We start from the raw sequence: 22,430 nt of genomic DNA, 5'->3' as shown, positions 1-22,430 counted from the left end.
CCTGACTAAAAACATCTTCTCAAAATATTAAATGAAAATATCTTAATTTATTCATAATAATAATAAGCCCTTAAATAAAATAAGTAGGGGCGCCTGGGTAGCTCAGTTGGTAAGCGGCTGCCTTAGGCTCAGGTCATGATCCCGAGTCCTGGGATCAAGCCTTGCGTCAGGCTCCCTGCTCAAGGGAGCCTGCTTTTCCCTCTCCCTTTGTCTACTCTCCCCCTGCTTGTGTTCTCTCTCTGTCAAATAAGTAAATAAAATCTTTATTTTTAAAAAGACCTTAAGTAAATAGTGAAAGCTGCTTTAATATTTATGTTCTAGGAATGTTAGTAGTTCCCAAATTTACATTTAACTAGTTAGTGTTCAGAATACAGTGGATGGTTTCTTTTATTTAGTTGTTCCATAGATTGATTCCTAGCTTGCAAAACATGCCAACTTTTTTATAACAAGCTATTTTGAAATAATGTTGTTGATCTTCTCTACTTTGCAACAGGAGAAAGACAACGTGTTCATCATTACATGTGAAACACTGATTTTCTGTCATAAATTGCTAAGACTATTCATCTTCTTTAGAAGATTAAATTATATGTAATAGACACTGAATATCAGCATATATATGATTAAATGAAGATAAATTTTCTAGAAGTGCATGTATGCTCCCAAATGTAAAATGTATTGAGTATATTTTTAAAGATTTTATTTATTTATTTATTTATTTGACAGAGAGATCATAAGTAGGCAGAGAGGCAGATAGAGAGAGAGGAGGAATTAGGTTCCCCACCAAGCAGAGAGCCCAATGTGGGGCTTGATCCCAGATCTGGATATTATGACCTGAGCTGAAGGCAGAGGTTTAACCCACCAAGCCACCCAGGCACCTTGAACCATTATTATTTTTGCAATTAACTTTTTCTTCCAACTAAAACACTAGGTGTTCATAACATATGCAAAACATTGAACTTTTAGTGGAAAAATACTTGGTTGTTTAAAACAGACTGTTTCTGCTGCTCCGTACATTGATATCCTACCAAGTAAAATATATGTGGTTGGGGGAAAAATTTATACTTAAAAAAATCTAGAGGGGTACCTGGGTGGCTCAGTGGGTTAAACATCTGCCTTCAGCTCAGGTCATGGTCCCGGGGCCCTGGGATCAAGCCCTGCATCGAGCTCCCTTCTTGACAGGAAACCTGCTTCTCCCTCTCCCTCTCCTCCTGCTTCTTTTGTTCCCTCTCTCACAGTCTCTTTGTCAAATAAGTAAATAAATAAATTTTTAAAAAATAAATAAATTTCAAAAACTAAGGTTGATGATGGGGAAAAGAGGTTTGTATATAGAAGCCAGTGAGTAAGTAACATCATGCAGTTACATAGCTTTTTAAATATGAGCTTATTTAATTCTGCTAACACTAATTAGCTCAAAAATGTTCTTTTATCCCCTTCTTTATCTTTCAGGTATATTTCTATGAATACAATGTTCTTTCAAAGCCAGTAGATAAACCTAGGCAGTGTCTTCCATATGCAATATTAACAGTAAAATTTATTGGTCAAAAAGTAGATAATGGACACCTTATGACATCTTTGAGATTCCTCTCAACTGGATTTCCTAAGAGGGCTGGTAAGATACATATATTACTCTGCTTCAGTAGCATTTGTCTTGGTCTTGGAACTTCCGAGTATTATTTTCTAATACATTATGAATCTGTAAGAATAATAGTTGTGCTTTCACCTATTTTTTATTTTATGTATCTAGAATTAGAATGCATATATTTTTGTGACTCCTTTTGGTCAGTATTAATGTTTGTGTGATTCTTCTATGCTGATAAGTATGCCTGTAGTTTTTTCATTCTTATATATGTATTTACATGTTATTTCATTTGTTGATTACACAGTATTCCTCTGGGGATATTTGGATAGTTGACAGTTTTCTTCTTATTACAAATATTGCTATTTTAAACCTTTATCTGTCTCAATGCATATGTGCAATAGTTTTTGTATAGAATATTATATATCCACATCAGAAATGTGCAACTTAATCCAAAGAGGATGTCAATTAGTTTTCAAAAGCAGTTGCATCAGGTTACGTAATTACTCTATGTCCTTGCTAGCACATAAATGTTTTTTTAAATGTCTGTGCCAGCTTATTGAGTGTTATCATTTTCACCTCAAAAAGAAACTATGTGTTCTTGAAAAGGTATCATATCCCTTTCCTCACAGGCCCTTGCCCCTAAGCAGTCACTAATCTAGTTCTGTCTCTATATAGCTGAGCCTTGAATACGGAAGTAAAGGTGCCAACCCTCTTGCAGTCAAAAAATCCATGTGTAACTTTCGACTCCCTGAAAAACTAACTGCTGATAGCCTTGTATTGAGTGGAAGCCTTACCCAGAACATAGACCATAGACTAACATCTACCTTGTATCTTATATATTTGATATATTGTATTCTTAAAATAATACCCAACTTTTTCTTAATCTTTATTGGCATCTCTAGGCTACATGGGTCATCTGTGGGTTTTTTTAAATTGTGGCAAATCTCCAAATAATTTTCCAATACAATAATTTAAAAAGAATCCATGTGGACCCATACATTTCAAACCCCTGTTGTTCAAGGATTAACTGTATTTGCTTATTCTGGGCTTTTCATATAAGGGAAATCATAAATATGTGCAGTGATATGGCCTTTCATGACTCATGACTTCCACCTAACAGTATTTTCAAGGTTCTCTCATGTTGTGACATATTAATCATTCTTTTTCATGGAATAATATTACATTGATTAGTTATACTATATTTATTCATCAGTTGAAGGATGTTTGTGTTGTTTTCACCTTTTGGCAATTATGAATAATTCTGGTATGATTCTTGAACAAATTTTGGTGTAGACATGTGTTCTCATTTCTCTTGGGTAGATAGCTAGGAGTGGAATTGCTGGGTCATATGATGACACTGTGTTAAGCGTTTGAGGAAACGCCAAACTGTTTTCCAAAATGGCTGCACCATTTACATTCACACCAGTAGTGTATGATTGTTGAGATTTTCCACTTCCTATATTACTATCTGACTTTTTGTTTATAGCCAACCCAGTGGATATGAAGTAAAGGTTTCCAGGTTAAGTTTTATGCTTTTTTTTTTTAACAAATTTACTCCCAAGTATTATGTTTTTGGATACTTTTTTAAGTAGAGTTTTCTCGATCACATTTCTGTGTTCTTCATTTAAGTATATAGAAATATTGTTGATTTTTGTGTATTAGTCTTATATCCTGTTACCTTACTGATCTCATTATTAGTTCTAGTTGTTTTTTAGTGATTTCCTTAAGATTTCTATATACAAGATCAGGTCACCTACAAAGAGAGTTAGTTTTACTTCTTCCTTCCCAAATTGGATGCTTTTTCTTTCTTTTTCTTGTCTAATTGCCATGACTAGCTAATTGACCTCCAGTTGAATGTTTAATAGAAGTGGTAAGAGCGGATAGACATCCTGTCTTGTTCCTAAACTTAGGGCCAAGCATTCATCCTTCACTAGTAAGTATGATGATGTTAGCTATGCAGTTTTTCGATGTTCCTTGTCATGCTGAAGAAGTTCCCTTCTGTTCCTAGTTTGTTGAGTGTTTTTATCATGACAAGGTATTGGATTTTGTCAGATCCTTTTGCTGCATCTATCGGGATGATCATGTGATTTTTAGTCCTCACTCTGTTTACTGTGCTGTATTACACTAACTGATTTTAAGATGTTAAGTAAACTGGATTGCTGAGATAAATCCCATTTAGTCATGGTATGTAATTTCTATTACATGTTAGTGGAATTGGCTTATTACTAATTTTTTTGGAAAATTTTTTTGTTTATATTTGTAAGTTACGTTGATCTGTAGCTTTCTTGTGATGTCTTTAGCTTTGGTATCAGAGCAATACTGGTCTTACAGAATAAGTTTGAAAAGGTTTCCTCCTTTTCCCTTTTTTTTAGAGAGAGTTTGTGAACAATTAATATTAATACTTTAAACATTTGGGAGACCTCACTGTTAAGGTCATTCAGAAGCACCTGGGTGGCTCAGTCAGTTAAGTGTCTTGACTTCAGCCCAGGTGATGATCTTGGGGAACTGGGATTGAGCCCCATGTCAGGCTGCCCACTTAGCAGGGAGCCTGCTTCACCCTCTTCCTCTGTCCATCCCACCGCTCATACTCTAACTCAAATAAAATCTTTTTAAAACATTTTTAAAAAGTCATTCGGATTTTTTTGTGTGAGTAGTTTTTTGTTGTTTTTGTTTTGTTTTGTTTTTAACTAATTCAATTTCTTCACTTATTATAGCTCTGTTCAGGTTTTCTGTTTGTTTTTTAATCAGCTTTAGTGGTTTGTGTGTTTGTAGGAATTTGTCCATTTCATAACTTATCTAATTTAGTGGTGTAATGTTGTTCATAGTATTTCTTTGTAGTCCATTTTCCTTTCGTAAAGCCAGTAGTAATATCTTCTCTTTCAGTTGTCTTTCTATTTATTTCAGTCTTCCCTCTATTTTCTTGGTCAGACTGGCTGAAGGTTTGTCAGTTTTGTTGATCTTTTTCAAGGAGCCAATTTCTGATTTCATTAATTTTTTTTATTTTTCTTTTCTCTATTTTATTAATTTTTTCTCTGATTTTTATTTACCTCCTTTTTGTTTCAGGCTTAGTTTGCTCTTCTTTTTCTGGTGTCTTAAGGTGGAAGGCTAGAGTATCGATTTGAGATCTTGCTTCTTTACAGCTATAAATTTCCCTGAAAGTACTGTTTGAGCTGTATCCTGTAAGTTTGGGTATGTTTGCCTTCATTTTCATTCATCTCAAAGTATTTTCCAATTTTCCTTTTGATTTCTTATTTGGCACATTGTTTTTTTGTTTTGTTTTGTTTGTTTTTGTTTGTTTTTTATTTTTTATTTTTTATAAACATATAATATATTTTTATCCCCAAGGGTACAGGTCTGTGAATCGCCAGGTTTACACACTTCACAGCACTCACCAAAGCACATACCCTCCCCAATGTCCACAACCCCACCCCCCTTCTCCCAACTCCCCTCCCCCCAGCAACCCTCAGTTTGTTTTGTGAGATTAAGAGTCACTTAAGGTTTGTCTCCCTCCCAATCCCATCTTGTTTCATTTATTCTAGAAATGTGTTTCTTAATGTCTTTGTGTATGTGAATTTCCCATTTTTTTTCTGTTACTGATTTCAAATTTTATTCCATTGTAGTTGGAGAATATAATTTTTACTATCTTTATCCTTTTAAATTTATTGACCCTATAGTGTGGTCTGTCTTAAAGAATGTTCTGTGTGCACTTAAGAAGAATGGAAATTTTTTGTTGGGTAAAGTGTTTTATAAATGTCTACTAGGTCTAGTTGATGTATAGTTGGCTCAACTTTCTGTTTTCTTGATGATCTTCTCCCTGGTCATTCTCTCCACATTATCCCTCACCCAGAAGTCTTAAAATGGAAACCATAAAGTAAGGATTTTCCTTACTTCTACTCCTACATATCCACAAACTTATAGCTAATTACTTTAATCAAAGAATGATGGATAATAAATAGACTTATTGTGGTGATCAGTTTGCAGTGTATTCAGTGTCAAATCACTATGTTGCACACCTGGAGCTAATATAATATTGTATGTCAGTTATACCTCATTTTTAAAAAAGCAATAAATTTTGATGCCTTTTGGGGTAATAAATTTTGAGGAATACCTGTATTATGCCCAAAGTCAAGGCCACATGTGATGGCTATCAGCATATTCATCTCCCTCTAGAGTACTGTAGACCTGTGCTATCCAGTACAATAGCCATTAATTACATATGACTATTTAAACTTAAATTAATTAAAATTAAATTAAAATTTTAATTTCTCATTCACATCATCCCTCATCAAATCAGTAACTACATGTATCTACTGGGTACTGTAGTTGATAGCATAGATAAAGAACATTGCCATCGCCACAACTGGTAGTTTGCTTTGTTAATTGTAATTTCATTTTCTTACAGTTCTTACATTATTGAGGATGTTGGGTTTGTTCTCCATTTTTCATTTGTTATTTGGTGAGACTGCTAAAAATGGGAATAAACTTAAAGTGTCCTTATTAAGGTTAAGCAAATAATTTAACCTATTGATTAAGGGTCTACTGCTTCTAAACTGTGATCCTGGGCAAATTACTCTTCACTTCCTCACCAATAAACTGGGAATGTTGTGAAGATTAAATGAATTAGTGTGCATAAGGCACTCAGAAAAACCATACCTGTCATCCATATTAACTAGTTTATTAGTAAACATTATGGATATATTAATATGCATTTACCATACATTTATGAAATTCAGATCATTAAACAAGTTAGGTTTCTTTTCCCATGTTGCTTTGTATTAATTTATGTTAAAATTTTAATAGTTGCATAACATTGTTTCTAGGACATTTGTTATAGCACATAAGTATAGTACTTTTATAATTATTGATAGGACAAATTTATTTAACCAGTTTCATTTATTAAATTGTTCTATTTGAGTATAGTTGACGTATGATGTTACATTAGCTTCAAGCGTACGACATAGTGATCCAACTTCTCTATAGTATACTATGCTCTTCACAGCTGTAGCTACCATCTGTCACTATACAGCACTATTACAGTATCATTGACTGTGCTTCATTTGCTATGCCTTTTATTCCCATGACTTACTCATTTCATAACTGCAATCATTTGTCTCTTTATGTGAGTACCATACTATTTTAATTACTATGTCATTGTAGTATATCTTGAAACCTTATTGTCTCATATTGATAGTTAGGTTTCCAGCTTTCAGCTGTCCTGGATTATTGTTCTAAAAATTCTTGTACATATATTGAGTATTTATGCAAGTAAATTAGAATAATAAATGCATAAAAGTAAACTTACTGGGTATAGATGATTATACATTACATTTTGCTGAAAACTTTAGGTTTACTTTCTAGAAAATTAGTACCAGTTTATACTCCCATGAACATTATAAGAGTGCTTTACATCTGCAAGATATTAATTATCCTTTCAGGTCTTTCCAATCTAAGCAGTTTTATAATATGACTCTTGTTATTTTTTTTTTTTAATTTGACAGTAAGAGAGGTAGCACAAGCAAGGGGAGTGGAAGAGGGAGAAGCAGGCTCCTCAGTGAGCAAGGATCCTGATGTGGGCTCGATCCTAGGATCCTGGGATCATGACTGAGCCAAAGGCAGACACTTAACAACTGAGCCACCCAGGTGCCCCAAAACTCTTATTTATTTAGTGGCATTGGACATCTTTTTGTGTTCATAATTTTTGTGATTTTCTTGTTCATATATTTGCCCAATTTTCTATTGCATTGTCTTTCTATTAATCTTTTGAAGATGTCTATATACTCTTTATGTACTCTATGTGTAATTATGTACTAAGCTTGCTAATTCAGAAAATACTTTTCACCAGTTTGTCCAAGTTTTATTTATCATGAGTTTTGACTTGTTAAAGTATTTAATTTACATGTAATTCTCATCTTTTTTTAATTTCTAGTTTTCTGATATCCAGATATTTATCTTAAAAACTACTTAGTTTTGGGGTGCCTGGGTGGCTCAGTGAGTTAGACCTCTGCCTTTAACTCAGGTTGTGATCTTGGGGTCCTGGGATCGAGCCCTGCATCAGGCTCTCTGCTCGCCACAGAGACTCCTTCCCCCTCTCTCTCTGCCTGCCTCTCTGCCTACTTGTGATCTCTCTCTCTGTGTTAAATAAATAAAATCTTAAAAAAAAAAAAGTACTCAGTTACTATATCAGGATGATAAAACTATCTCTCCATCTTTTCTTCTAATACTTTTATGGGGTTTTTTTTTTCAATGAATTGTATTTTATTTTGGTATAAGTTCTATAGGGATCCACCATTTTTTGTCTGTTCACTGCATCTTCTACTCTCAAGAACTATATCTCTATTACAGTCATATTTCCATTATAGCTTACTATAATTAAAAAAATATAATTATGCTTGGTTGTAAAATTTAGAAGTCTTCAACGAAACTATCTTTCAGTATGTTGTGATAAAGAATCTCATGGTACATCCCAATAATGTGATTATAGTTTCATATATTCATAAATCTCACCATCAATTACTCATCATTAATATCTGTTTTAATAAATATAATTTTGGGTATTATCTATGAATGTTTTGTAAACATTTTATGCCACTAAACTGTGCATTTTTATAGGTTCCTTTGTTATATTTAGTTCTTTATGAAATTGTAGGAATAAATTCCAATAATTATAAAAGAAAATTTGTTTTCATTTTCCAGATTTTTATTTATATACATTATTTGCAGGAATACTTATTTCACTATAGAGCAAGAGTAGTGCTTCGCTTTTGCTCTTGAGGAGGATATTATGGAATATTTTTGCTCTTTTCTCCTCTGTTTACCCCTTCATTCCCCTTTTTTTTCTGTTTCTGTTGTCTCCTGACAGAGAGAGAAGGTGGTTAACAGTAGATAAAAGGGAGACACTTTTGCCTATTAATATGTAGATTCTGTTATTAAGTATCTGAATATAGGAAATTAATATAAGAAATACCTAGTCTTTGAGCAACATATTTTTATTCTTTTTTAATTTTCTCTTTATTTGTATTTGTCCGAATTCAAATTTCTATGGTAAATACTTTTTTTAGTAAGGGTAATTTAGGACAGAGTTCTTTGTTGTATCATTTCTATTTTATTGGTTTATCACTCTTCTTCTCTCTTTGCTTTTTCTGATGAGACCAACTTTAATCATAACCATGGTGAACTTTCAGTTAAAACAAGTGACGTAGCTTACCTATGTTAAAGAGTTCAATGTAGAAACCCTTTTCCTTCCTATTTTTTCTTATTTTTTAAAATTATTTCCACAGAAAGAACGTGCTCTCTGAATAACTGTACAGTGGCCAAAAGAATTGGAAAAGGAAAAGATGCTACTGTCATCTTTGAGCATTTCAGGAAACCCGTAGATCCATTTGTTCAGGAAAACTGTTCTTGCAGTGCTGTAAATTCAGAGATAAATCCTTCCAACGAAAATATTTCTAATTCCTACGGAAACGTACAAAATGGAAACATTTCTATACATGAAACATACAGTGGACAGATGGAGCACAATTTAGCAGAATGTAGAGACACTTCTCAAGTACATATATATGATTCAGGTCTTTCATTTTTTCCCAGTGATACCAGAGAAAGTGTTAATGGGGACTTCATGTTAAATTTGACACAGCTTAAAAATGTTTTAAGTGGTCTTTCTGCTGCTTTTCCCCTTCATAACAATATTGGCTCAAGCACAGTTATTACTTCAAAACTCATTAAAGACCCAAGACTGATGAAAAGAGAAGAAAGCATAGGAAAACATAATAATATTACAGGTTTAAATAAGATTTTGCCACTTGAGAAGAGCTTAGATTTTAATTCAGAAGAACACCTATCATCTACACAAAATAATTCTGCCTTCTCATCTGAAGTTGTGCCTGGTGATCGTTCTATTCTTACTAATTGTTTGGACGCCCCTTGCTTCAAAGTTTCTTTTGATGATTCACAGTCACAGGCTCAGAACTGGGGCTCTAAGAACTATGATTATACAACTCCCGGTAAAATTACCATGGCAAGACAGTGTAAGGGCCAAGACAATTTTTCCTTCCCAATGTGTTTGCCAAATGCAGTTTCAGAAGTTGAGAACCAAAAACACAATGAGGAAAAAGTCCAGAGATCCCAGCAGAGAGGCAACATCTCACTTTTAATTGAAGAAGAAGGTGAACCACGTAACTCTCACGAATCAGTGAATACTTGTACAGAAGGGTACAGTAGTCACATCTCTCAGAAATCATGGTCTTCTAATTTAGAAACTGTATATCAGACTGGTCAACAAATGTCTACAGTTTTTCCTCTCCAAAAGAAGGAAAGCATACGTGGGTACCTTCAAAATATTGGGAAAATGAGAGACTTCACTAGTCCAGAGGATAATTCTGAACATGGAGAAAAGCAAATTTTGTGGAAAGAAAATGATTTTACTAATGAAGCAAAAATCAGACCAGTAGATAATTACATTTCTTTGCACCAAGAATACAAAGAGAATGAGAGTCTTTGTTCTTTCAGAAAAAATTGTGATCAAATACCAATTACTCAACAATTAGAAATACCAAAATCTTCTGCATTTACCACAAAGGATAAATATGACCTAGATCATCTAGCATTGGAATTAGAAAGTAATCTTACTCCAAGAGTGGAGAGCCTTTCACAAAAACATTCTCAACCCTCTTTGGAGTATGAAGATAACATTCATACAAGTTTTGCAATTTCTCAAAAACTAATGGAACTAAAATTGGAAAAACCAAATCAAAACAGTGTTAACATTATGACAAATGCTCTTCAAGAAGCAAAAGACATTCCTCAGGACAAAGAATTGCCAAATGATAGAATTACTTCATCTCACGACATTAAAACAACTCATGACAATTCAGATTGTAGCATAGCTGGTGAACATACATGTGTCCATGAAAATGATCCAGTGTCACTAGAGAACATGCAAAAAGACTGCAGAGAAACTTTTCAAAATGCTAATAAAGGTCAAGGTCATACTCTGTGCTGTAATGCAGAGTTGTACAGTGATATACACCTGAATACTGATTTTAAAGAACAAGGAGACAATGATAAAGAAAATGAAAATGAGGCTAAAGAGGAAGACACTGCTTTGTCTACAGAAAACAACAGACTAGATATATATGAAGATGAGAAGCAGGGTTTTCGTACAGACAAAAATTATGCCATTATAGATGAAAGAAGGGAGAATGAAAATTACAATAATGTAGAAATTCTGAGTTCTGAAGAATTTTGTACATTTAATTTGACTTGGGGGAAAAGACATGTATCAACAGAAACTACATTTTTAGAAAGTGAAGATACTATCACTGCCATAAAACAGAAAGATTCTCAAAATACAAGCAGAAGTGTAGAGCATTTGGCTTCCACAACACTTCCCAAAATTGCAGCATCTTCAGTGCATGTAGCCTCAAATGCTGCAGTACAGATAACTGGTGATATGGTACCTACATTAGGCACAAATCATGAAGATCACCAAAGATACCAGATTAAAGAAACTTGTTCTTCTGAGAGTCTAGATGTTGGTCTGTTGGTAAAACATAAGGTTTCTGATTGTGAAATGGATGTGGATAACAATAAATTTCATGACTCATTTTTTCAGTCAGTAAGTGACAGCCGCATTCTTCAGAGTTGTGAATTGGAAAATAAGATTGAATTGGGATCAGAACTGTGTGATGATGTTTTTCTAATTCAACAAAATACTCCTAGCCATAGAAATGCTCTATATGAAGAATTTGGGGCCTCATATGAGGCTTTAAAGTCTCGTATTGATTGGGAAGGTCTGTTGGAAAGCAATAATGGGGAGAGGGAAGTTTTGAAAAGCTCCAGAGGAAGGGAGAATAATGATCAACATTACTCTGAGGAAAGTAATTCTTCCTATTCCTCTAAACAAAAGGACAAAGAACTCTTCAATCCAATTTTACTTCCAGATTTACAAGTGAAAATCACTAATGTATTTATGCCAGGATTCACTCCCACTTTTGAATCCCCTGCATTAGAAGATAATTTTTGCAAAAACATAACTAAAACCAAAGAACCAGAAATGGATGAGGAGGAGAAATTGCCAGGATTTGAAATCTATTCCCAGTGTTCTGGTGAATATTCACATCACCCATGTGAAAATGAATCTGGTAATACAAGCCAAGAATCAGGACTAGTGAGTAAATCTGAAATCTCACTTTCTCTTGATGCAAATCACAATACACAAGGAAATCATGCTTCTGAAAAACAAAACAGTGGACCTTTGCTTACAGAGCCCTCTAATGTCACAGCATTAAGTAATGAAAGAAGTTGTTCCTTGACAAATTCAAAAACTGATTGTAATGATACTAGAAGTAAAAAGGACACAGGATCAAGAATTAGTAAAAGAAAGCCAAATACACCTTTCAGAAATGAGAACACAGCACATAAGGATTTAAAACATCATGAAATTTACAGAAAGAAGAGGAAGCTAACCGATCAAGACTCATCTGAATGTTTTTCTTCATTATCCCAAGGGCGAATTAAAACATTTTCAAAGTCAGAAAAACACATTAGGAGTGTCCTAGATATTCTAAATAGTGAAGCATCTTTATGCAAAAGCAAACGTCTTTCCAGAAAACTTGACAGAGCTGTTCTTCACTTAAAAAAAGCTCATAGGAGAGTTCACACATCTTTGCAACTTATAGCAAAAGTAGGAGAAAAAAGAAAAGGCCCATTACCAAAATCATATGCAATAATATGCAATAATTTCTGGGAAAGTTGTGACCTTCAAGGTTATAGCTCTGTGTCTGAAAGAAGATATTATTCTACTAAACATTTTTTGTCAAAAAGAAAATATGACAGGCCAGGAGAGAAAAGAGCTTTGGGATTTGAAGTGGGTAAATCATTAACTCATGTATCAAAGCACAAGTCTTTCAAAACAAGTAGAGAGAGAATCACAGAGTGCGTTTCTAAGAAAAATGTAGCTAGCAGTGTCTCCAGAAGTCACACCACTATTCATGTGAGAGAATTTTGTGAGAAGGAGTATCCTGAATCACAGTTAGCCCTGTGCTCTACACCCCAGAGTACGAGTTATTCAGCTTATAACAAGAGCAGTATGAAAAGTCTGAGATCATCAGAACTTCAGCCATTTTCTGGAAAACCTGGGTTTTTGTTTTCCCCATCCTGCCCAGATAAACTAACTAAAAAAAACAAAATTGACACAACATTTTTATCTAACATCAGTAAATATGAAAAGCCTGAGTACCATTCAGCAAATAATAAAATTAAGGATCTAATGAAAGAAAGTAATTCTGAGACTAATAAATCAATAAATAAGAGTAATTCAGTATCTTTAAATTGCATAAAAGAAAATAATGTAAGTTTTAGCAGAGACAAAAATTATGATGCAACTTGTATAACGCACACAAAGGTAAAAACTGACATAGTTATTTCAGTTTTAGAATCAAATGTGAAGCACTTTTTAAATGTTGATATCTATAAACCAGATAACCTTATTTTATCTGGTTATAAAAGAAACTTGGAAGTAACCTTTCCTATTGAAGAATGGACAGCTCCCACTCAGAGCTCCAAACCAGGCATTATTGCAGGAGACATGCTTATGGACCCATTAAATCCAACTCTGGTAACCCACAAAAAGTATAACAGTGTTCCTCAATTGTTAACAACCACTCCAGTGACAGCTAGTGAAGGAGAATCTTCAGAATCTTATTTGGATAGACAGAGAACTTTTTCTGTAGATTCTTTTGCAACATCCACTAATGTACCACACTGTCAGCCACGATGTGGTGGAAAGGAGTGTCTAAAAACAGAACAGTGGTCTTCAAGTAATTGTTTCCATATAGATGAGAATGACTCAGGTGTTCTTGAGAATTCTGAGTTGGGTCTCAAATTAGTAACCGAAGAAAGTAAAAGTTGTAGGAAAAAAACAATGAAGAAACTATTTTCCAATGATAGTTCTTTGCTCTTAAAAGGTAATATGAAGTGTTCCTCTTCAAAAAAATGTATGGCAAAGACAGACATTCAGGACAGAAAAATGTGGAAAGTTAAACATGCAGAAAAGGCAAAAGATTCACTTCACATAAAAACCATGACTGAAGGATTCACTGCTACTAAGTACAAAAACCAAAAGAATAAGATCTTAGAAGATTCCTCCTACTTATGTGAGAAAAGAATTAAAAATAATGTGATTGATTCTCATCAAATCTTTGAAGATATTACTGAGGTAGTCTCTTTGAATAACACAGTTTCTAATCATCTTAGCAAAAGAGAGAAAGAAGGGGAAGTTAAAGTTAGTAATAACTCTCAGTCTGACTCTGCATTGCATTCAGAAATAGCTTGTAATTCCAAACCACACATTACAGGAATGAATCATAGGCCTGTTTTACATATGCACTCTCAAACCTCTGAATCCTCTACTGAGAAGAAACCTGCATCAAACGTGAATGGATTAAAAGAAAAATACTGCTCAGCTGATCATTCATCTCTTATACCTAGGCTAGCTCAAATTTTGAGAAGGGCAGATGAAACATCATCTTTTCAGATTCTACAGGAAGAAACTAAGGCTTGTCAAAGTATTCTCCCATTATTTGTTGAAGCTTTTGAAAGAAAACAAGAATGTTCTCATGAACAAATCTTGATTTCAAGAGAACTGTTGGTAGAACAAAACCTGTGGAATAATTGCAAACACAAATTAAAACCATGTGCTATTGACTCCTTGGTGGAACTCCAAATGATGCTGGAAACTATTCAATTCATTGAAAACAAAAAAAGGCTCTTAGGAGGTGAGCCAACTTTCCGAAGCTTGCTTTGGTATGATGAAACATTGTATGGTGAGCTGCTTGGTAGACCACGTGGATTTCAACAACAATCCAATTTCTATCCTGCTTTTCAAGGAAGGTTAAAATATAATGCATTCTGTGAGTTGCAAAACTATCACGATCAGCTAATTGAATTGTTTGAAGAAACCAAAAGGGAAAACAATTCATACTATGCATTCTTAAAATACAAACGTCAGATTAATGAATGTGAAGCAATAATGAAGCATTGTTCTGATTGCTTTGACTTTTCTCTTTCTGTTCCATTTACCTGTGGAGTTAACTTTGGAGATAGTTTAGGAGACCTAGAAACCTTAAGAAAAAGTACTTTAAAGCTGATTGGTATGTATGGGGACTCTCCTAAAGTTGATTCCTATCCAGGAAAACAAGATCATTTGTGGATTATCATAGAAATGATCTCCTCAAAAGTTAATTTTATTAAGAACAATGAGGCAGTAAGTATTAAGATATCTCTTTATGGTCTGGAACATATCTTTTTTGATGCTGCAAAAAGTCTTGTTTGGAAAGAAAGGAGACAGTCTTTCAGCAAAAAATACTCAGGAAAGAAGGATAAAGAAATGCTACTCAAAATGAATCAGTATGCTTTTTCTAAGTTGAAAAATATATATGATACGTTGTCTAAAGATTTAAGCAGTGAACAAATTTCCAACATTGGGCTTGAGAATACTGAGATTGCTTCCAGAAAGTCAGATGACCTAATAAACAAAGCTACAGTTAACATGGAAGACTGTAGGTTTAACAGTACTTTGCTTTCACACCCAGATATCTGTTGTGTTAGTGAAATATTGGATCAGGCTGGATTTGCAGACTCTGAGAAATTGGAGGAACTCACTTTGAGATGTATTGGACACCTAGAAATTTTAAAAAAATACTTTCAGATGCTGCAAGAAGAGAACATAGATCATATTTTTATCACAGAAGAAAATGTTTTGGACATGGTGAAAAACCACAACCATGGAGCCATAATTTTAAAACCTGCAGCCATTGAAACCTATATTGAAATTGTCATGCTTTCAGAAACTGTTCACTTTCTTAAAAACACAATGGCAAAGAAACTAGACAAACAGAGGTTTCGAGGTATGCTTTGGTTTGATTTGTCACTTCTTCCTGAGTTGGTTTGCTGCCAAGAAAAAATGGCTCCTTTTTCATTTCTTAAAGATAACTCAACAGATTGCCTTTGGAATGTCATAGAGACTGCTATTTCTGAACTTAAAAAAGATCTGGATATTATTTACAAATATAGTGAAGGGATTAATTGTTCATACGCTCTTCATTTGCTCTCAAGAGAACTTGCAGAACTTTCAGAAATAAAAAAACTTCTAGAGATGTCTAAGTATTCCGTTTCTACATATATTGACTTTGTGCCATATATAGCATCCATAAATTACGGAAGCACTATGACAGAGTTAGAATACAACTACAATCAGTTTTCTACACTGCTCAAAAATATAATGGCTGCCCCTCAGAAAGATTTAGGGAAAATGGCTCATATTATGAAAGTCATGAAAACTATTGAACATATGAAGATAATATGTACTAAAAATGCTGAATTAACCATTTCCTTTATTCTGTGCCAAATGCTACATAACAGAAAGAAGACTTTACAACTGAAGAGAAAAGAAAAAATGAATATGCATGTGAAACCTAGGAAGAGTATCAGTAAATCTAGTACTTTTATGAAAGTGCCCTCAATTTCAGAGTGCATAATGAAAAATGTTTCAAATTCCTCTAAAAAACGATCTATCACTGTAGACAAATGTGAAGACTCTCAGGAACAAGAGAAAAACAGTACTGTTTCCAGCTGTAAAAAACAAAAGGTAACCAATGTTTCAAAACATAAAGTATGTAAGTATTACTTTTAAGAACAAATCTACTCTTGAAACAGGTAGTTTGAAGATTGGTAAAAATTGAGACTGCTTTATATATTGCCTTGCAATGTGAATTTACTAAGTAAAGAATTGTATTAGGGATACCTGGCTGGCTAAGTCAGTGAAGCATGCAACTCTTGACTTGGGGGGCATTAGTTTAAGCCCCATGATGGGTGTAGAGGTTATTTTTTTTTAAATTGGATAAAATAATTCCTATTAGCTACAAAATGATGATTCTGTATATGAGAAACACCTTGCAAATGTCTACTTTTAAACTAAAAATTATTTAGAAGATATTTCTTGGAGGAATATATATAACTTCTTAAGGGATAGTCCAATGTGAATGTAAGTTATTTATCAAGTAGCTTCTATATAACAAGGCTATACTTAATGTAGTAAATATTAAAAGCTGGCTAATGGAGCCTGTGTTCTTGACCATTATCCACATGGAAAGAATAGGACAGATTTTTTAAATAGGTGATTAGGAAGGAGTTACAAGAAGTTCTACATAAACACATTTTATTTAACAAATTATAGAAAACATTTATTTTGTACCTGGCACTATTCTAACAATTGCACAAATATTAACTTCTTTATCTTTCACAAAATCTTTATGATTTACTATTATTGTACATAGTATTATGTACATACTATTATTGTACATAGTATTATGAGGTACTATTATTGTCTTCTTTAAAGGTATAAGACAGAGTACAGAAAGGTTAAATAACTTTCCCAGGGTCACAGAGTTAGTAAATGGACAAGCCCCAGATGTAAAACCAAGCAGTCTAGCTCCAGAGCCCATACTAACCTAACAACCTACACTCAGAGGCTACTCTTAAAATTTTTTGAGAATTTCTCAGTTCAGAAGTAAAGGGAATCCTATATGCAAAAGAAAAGGAGGAATTTTGTCTTAGGTTACTGAAATTGTATTTGTTAATTAAACTAGTTCTGGAGGCCAGGAAACCAATCATTTATTTCACTGTGTTGATAGGAAAACAACCAACCAGTTTGTAAGCATACTTCCAGTAAGAGTACAAGTTGTGTATGCCACACCAACAGTAAAATGAGAATAATAAGAAGGTGTTATAAATATTTAGAAGAAAAGTTTTTTTTAAAGTTTTTTTTTTTATTTCAGTGAAGAGCACAGACCAAAGCTTTGTCTTAAATTGGGAAAATGTGTTATCTAATGAAAGTTAAATTAAGAGGGGTATCTAAGTTATGGAAAATATTATGAGCAAAGGCACAATGTTTATTGACATTATTTGAGAAATTAGTTTTAAACTAAGTCTAGAAAAGAATTTAATTTAGTGGACAATACCAGTAAGCTAAGGTATTTTGGAAAGAATATTGTTTCAGATTATAAGATGTCTTAAATATAGGCCCAAGGAGTTTTAACTTTATTCTGTATGTATTGAAGGTAATGTCCTGTGAAATGTGTTTTTTCAATGATTTAAAGAGTAGAGATTCTGAGTACAGTTAGAAGTAACATGTCATCCAGGGCTTAGTTGAGGGTGCTATTTTACAGAATAAGAAATGAAAGTCCCTATTTGACAATTACTTAAAAATGGGACTTAATGACTGGTTTATTAGAAAGAGCATATACAAAAAGAGCAGTTATAAATGGACTCCAAGATTTGTTATAAGATATGGGGATAGAAATAAGTCTGCAAAATGTCTTTTTAGAAAAGTATCTCTAAACATTTGTGACATATGGGAAGTCTAGCAGAGTCACTGGTTTTTGAAAGGGGGAAGATTAATGAATGTGGTTTTAGACCAAGCATTTTAGATGATGACACAACAAGAAATTGTATCTGATGTGAAAATAATATTTATATTGTATTTTATGCCATTACCAATGTAGGTTTTCTTTTTAACTTTTAAACATAGGTTGACATGAAAGATGTAACAGAAATCAACAGAGAAGAGGCAACATTCAAGCATCCAAGGTAACAGCTGCCATCAGCCCTATCTGAAGAAAAAACAAAATTAAACACGTATTAAGGAACAGTGCTAACACATTTATTTATATACCTCTATTGGATATACATGTAACTTAGAGGACAAGAGTAAGATTAGAAGGGAGAATAAGGTTTCAGATTAGGCAGTACTTTAAGGTTTAAGGAATTTAAAGTTTATTCTGTAAGTATTGAAGGTATACCCTGTGAAATGTTTTTTTCAGTAATTTAAAGGATAGGGAGATTCTGAGTAGAGGTAGAAGTAGTAGTAAGAGAAGAGTGGTGTTTTATAGAATAAAAAAGTAAAATTCCATTTGACATTGTTTAAAGAATTTATGGGCATTACTAACTCGTTTGCTAAAAAGAAGATAATATGACAAGTGATTAGATTGAGTTTTTTAAACTTGTGGCTACTACAGACCAGTCACATTTCAAAATTGGTTAAAAAAATAGAAATTGCTAATTTATATTACTAAGGGGGAACTTAGTCATCAATATACATGTATTATACTACTGTCTCATTAAGGGATGTTTAACACCATTATATAGGAGGAACGTGATTTCAAAATAAAGGCTAGATCTTTAAACTCAATTGTTTGTATGAAAAACTCCCTACATGATTTATATTTTTTCAATCTGACATGAAGTGGTGCCACTGGACATATTGACCATCTCTTATTCCATTCAGCTCTCTCAGAGCTGTCAGTTTGTGACAAGCTTCATTTTTTCTATTTTATGAGAGAATGGGTAATACAGAACAAAAAAGATGAGAATTCTAATTTCTGTCTTACTTGGTTCCCCTTCTTTATACATTTTATTTATATTTCTAGAATCCTTTTCCAGACCCTTTAAATAGTTGTGTAGTGACACAAAGATGAATAGGCTTTTAAAGGGATAACATAAACCAGTTTTACAATCATCTTAGTTCTGGTAATTAAATATAGGTAGTATTTGATACTCAAAAATCAGACTTTCCTGCTCACATAGGGGAATTAATCCAAATATAAGGTTAATAAGGGGTGATATTTTCATGGAAGAATACTCTCTAAGAGAATGGGTAGAAGAGTAACCATACAAGCAGCTGTCAATGTATACGGTTGAGATATCACTGAAACATTATTAGAAATGTGATAAAGCAGAAATTGTACCTTCTGCAAAAGGTCAAAGTATTCTACAGAATTGTATGAAGATGTTGGTTGTCAATAAAATGCCTTTTAGAGGGGCACCTGGGTAGTTCAATCAATTAAGCGTCTGTATTTGGCTCAGGTCATGATCCCAGCATCCTGGGATCAAGTCCTACATCAGGGTCCCTGCCTGGTGGGAAAACTGCTTCTCCCTCTGTGTGCTCTCTCATCTCTCTCTCTCTCTCATTCTCCCTCTCAAATAAATAAATAAAATCTTTAATTTAAAAAAAAAAAAGCTTAAAATGCCTTTAGAGAGGCTGGATTAAGTAAAATATGGGGCATTTAGTTTGAAACTAAATATATACAAATTCCAGGCCAAAGATTAATTTCTTTTGCTTGGGGAGGAATGATTACTTTTTTCTTTTCAACAAGTTCTTTTCCACTTGTAATTCAGAGAATTTGATGAGACACCAAAAAATATAATCATCCTGGAGACCTATATTAACAGTCTGGCTCTAGACATTTCCATAGTGGATGCTTCCTTCAGCCTGGTTGAGACTCTCTAAATTTAGGTAGGAATGTCAAGGATATTAAATTGGCATGATATTTTGGAGGTCTGTGTTTCCTCTTCTTAACCTTGAATGGAAAAGCTATCTTAGTAGTTCCCAATAACAGAAGATGATCTTTTGGCAGGGGCAGGGCACAGATGGTAGTTTTGTCAGTTATATATAGCCATTAAAAGTAAAGAAGATCACCAACAAGTTGGAAGTGTATGAATGCAAAACTACAGTAAAAAATTGGATGTGGTTTCCTACTTCTAAAAGCCTTTGTTAGGAAATATCCAGTGTATAAAATAATTACAATATTGACCACACTGCATATATTTCTTTTTTTTTTTTAATTTATTTATTTGACAGACAGAGATCACAAGTAGTCAGAGAGGCAGGCAGAGAGAGAGGGGGAAAGCAGGCTCCCCACTGAGTGGAGAGCCCAATGCAGGGCTCGATCCCAGGACCCTGGGATCATGGCCTGAGCTGAAGGCAGAGGCTTTAACCCACTGAGCCACCCAGGTGCCCCCACTACATATATTTCTAAATGTATCGGAAATGCATTTGAAATGCGGAGTGTGTAATATTTTGCAGGAAAAGTATCTCAATTCAAAGCAAGGAAGTAGGGGTGCCTGGGTGGCTTAGTTGTTAAGCGTCTGCCTTCACCTTGGGTCATGCAGAAAGCCTGCTTCTCCGTCTCCCCCTGCTTGTGTTCCTTCTCTCTCTCTCTCTCTCTGTGTGTGTGTGTGTGTCTCTTTCTCTATCAAATAAATAAATAAAGTCTTTTAAAAAGTGGGAGGAGGGGCATCTGAGTGGCTCAGTGGGTTAAGCCTCTACCTTTGGCTTAGGTCATGATCTCAGGGTCCTGGGATTGAGCTTCACATCGGGCTCTCTGCTCAGCCCGGAGCCTGCTTCCCTCTCTCTCTCTGTCTGCCTCTCTGCCTACTTGTGATCTCTCCCTCTCCGTCAAATAAATAAAATCTTTAAAAAAAAGCAAGGAATGAAACTGGGGGAACAAGTTACACATACACTGCTGATAGAGATAATGTAAATTTTAAGAATTCTCCTGAATAAAAACTTCAAATACATGTTTATATTAAGTTTGGGAGACTCTGTATATTTAAAGTTGTTTTTGTGTATATGTTATACTTAATAGGACCATGAGATCTCATCCCGAAAGTCCACGCGAAATAGGAGCAACTTCATCTGACAATCTGAAAAGAAACCATGTATCTCAAAAAAAGATTGAGGTGGAAAGATCACTACCTGACTCACTCTTACCTTCAAAGAACTTAAAAGACACTTGCACATCAAAGCCAGAGGACAGAATAGACTTAACTAATATTTCATCTAATACTTCGAAAGACCTCACTGGACAACAGGGAAACTTAAGTAGCATGAAGAAAAGCAATGCGAATTTTAGTGCTCCTGAAACAAAAACTGATAAGAAAGCTTGTTCTTCTTTCACAATTTGTGAACAAAGAAGTGTAGATGGCGTATTTCCAAAAGACTGCAAGATGCCTTCACAGAGATTTCTTAATCCTGCAGAGAAATTTTGTCCCTCAGACATAAAACCAGGAACTGAGCCTGATGGATCAGTGCTCTCAAAGCCTGTTTTCCGTTTTGTTAGGGACATCCCTGCCAATATAGAAACAAATGACACTGTCTTTGAACTTCAAGATTATGAAATATTAAATTCTTCTATTAAAAATTCTGCATGCACCAATTCTTCAGAATCCAGATTTAATCAGGACAAATCTCCTATTCTGCAAGTAAATAAAACACAGCCTGAAAAAACTGAGTTAAAAGAGAAATACATGGATACCTTGAGTCCCAGTTCTATACCTCTAGGAGCATCTGAGGACATAACCCTTAATGTAAATCAAACAGCAGAATACTCTTTTTCTGAACAACAAAATAATGAAAATCCGAAAGTCCTAACTCAAAATGCTGCAGCATATTGGAATGAACTTCCACAGTCTGCATGTGCTCCAATATGTAGTTCTTCGGCGTATGCATTTGGAACTTCATATCCTTACTATGCTTGGTGTGTTTACCATTACAGCAGCAGTGGCAGCAGTTCCCTTACCCAGACATATCGTGGGATAACATATGAAGTACAGCCACCTCCTCCTGGGATGTTGACTGCAATTGCAAGTACAGTTCAAAGTTCACATTCTAATCTTTTATACTCTCAATATTTTGGTTACTTCGCTGGGGAGCGACAAGCAAGTGACTTTCTGCCAGTGAATGGGTATTTTCAATCTCAAATGCCTGTTCCTTACAATTTTCAGCAGCCAGTTTTTTCACAGTATGCTCCCCATCAGTCATTCCCACAACCTGTATACCCTTACCCTCCTGATTCAGGTGTGCTTCCAGAAGTTCCATGGACTTATGGTAAGTTTTATAAGTTTTAGTGCTCACTTTAATGAGTTTTTACTTTTCTCTCTTTGTACATTTATGTAAATGAAATTTACAGCAGGTCATCTATAGTAGTCATTTTTTGTGCAGGCTCATAGAATTGTT

The 22,430-nt window shown here is 34.2% G+C and overlaps 1 protein-coding gene across 1 annotated transcript in view; it reads left to right on the top strand.

Moving 5' to 3' along the window:
* Nucleotides 1-22,430, top strand: part of TEX15 (testis expressed 15, meiosis and synapsis associated) — a 56,187-nt gene that overhangs the window by 31,165 nt on the left and 2,592 nt on the right. Inside the window, exons 5-8 of the mRNA XM_059384207.1 lie at nt 1,447-1,609; nt 8,857-16,223; nt 18,165-18,223; nt 21,061-22,301. Of these exons, the coding sequence (XP_059240190.1) occupies nt 1,447-1,609; nt 8,857-16,223; nt 18,165-18,223; nt 21,061-22,301 (8,830 nt within the window). The remainder of the gene's footprint in view (nt 1-1,446; nt 1,610-8,856; nt 16,224-18,164; nt 18,224-21,060; nt 22,302-22,430) is intronic.

This window comes from Mustela nigripes, chromosome 18 (genome assembly GCF_022355385.1).
Source record: "Mustela nigripes isolate SB6536 chromosome 18, MUSNIG.SB6536, whole genome shotgun sequence".
NCBI lineage: Eukaryota > Metazoa > Chordata > Mammalia > Carnivora > Mustelidae > Mustela > Mustela nigripes.
The sequence above is the reverse complement of the archived record's forward strand: the minus strand, read 5'-3'. Positions and strand labels throughout refer to the sequence as shown.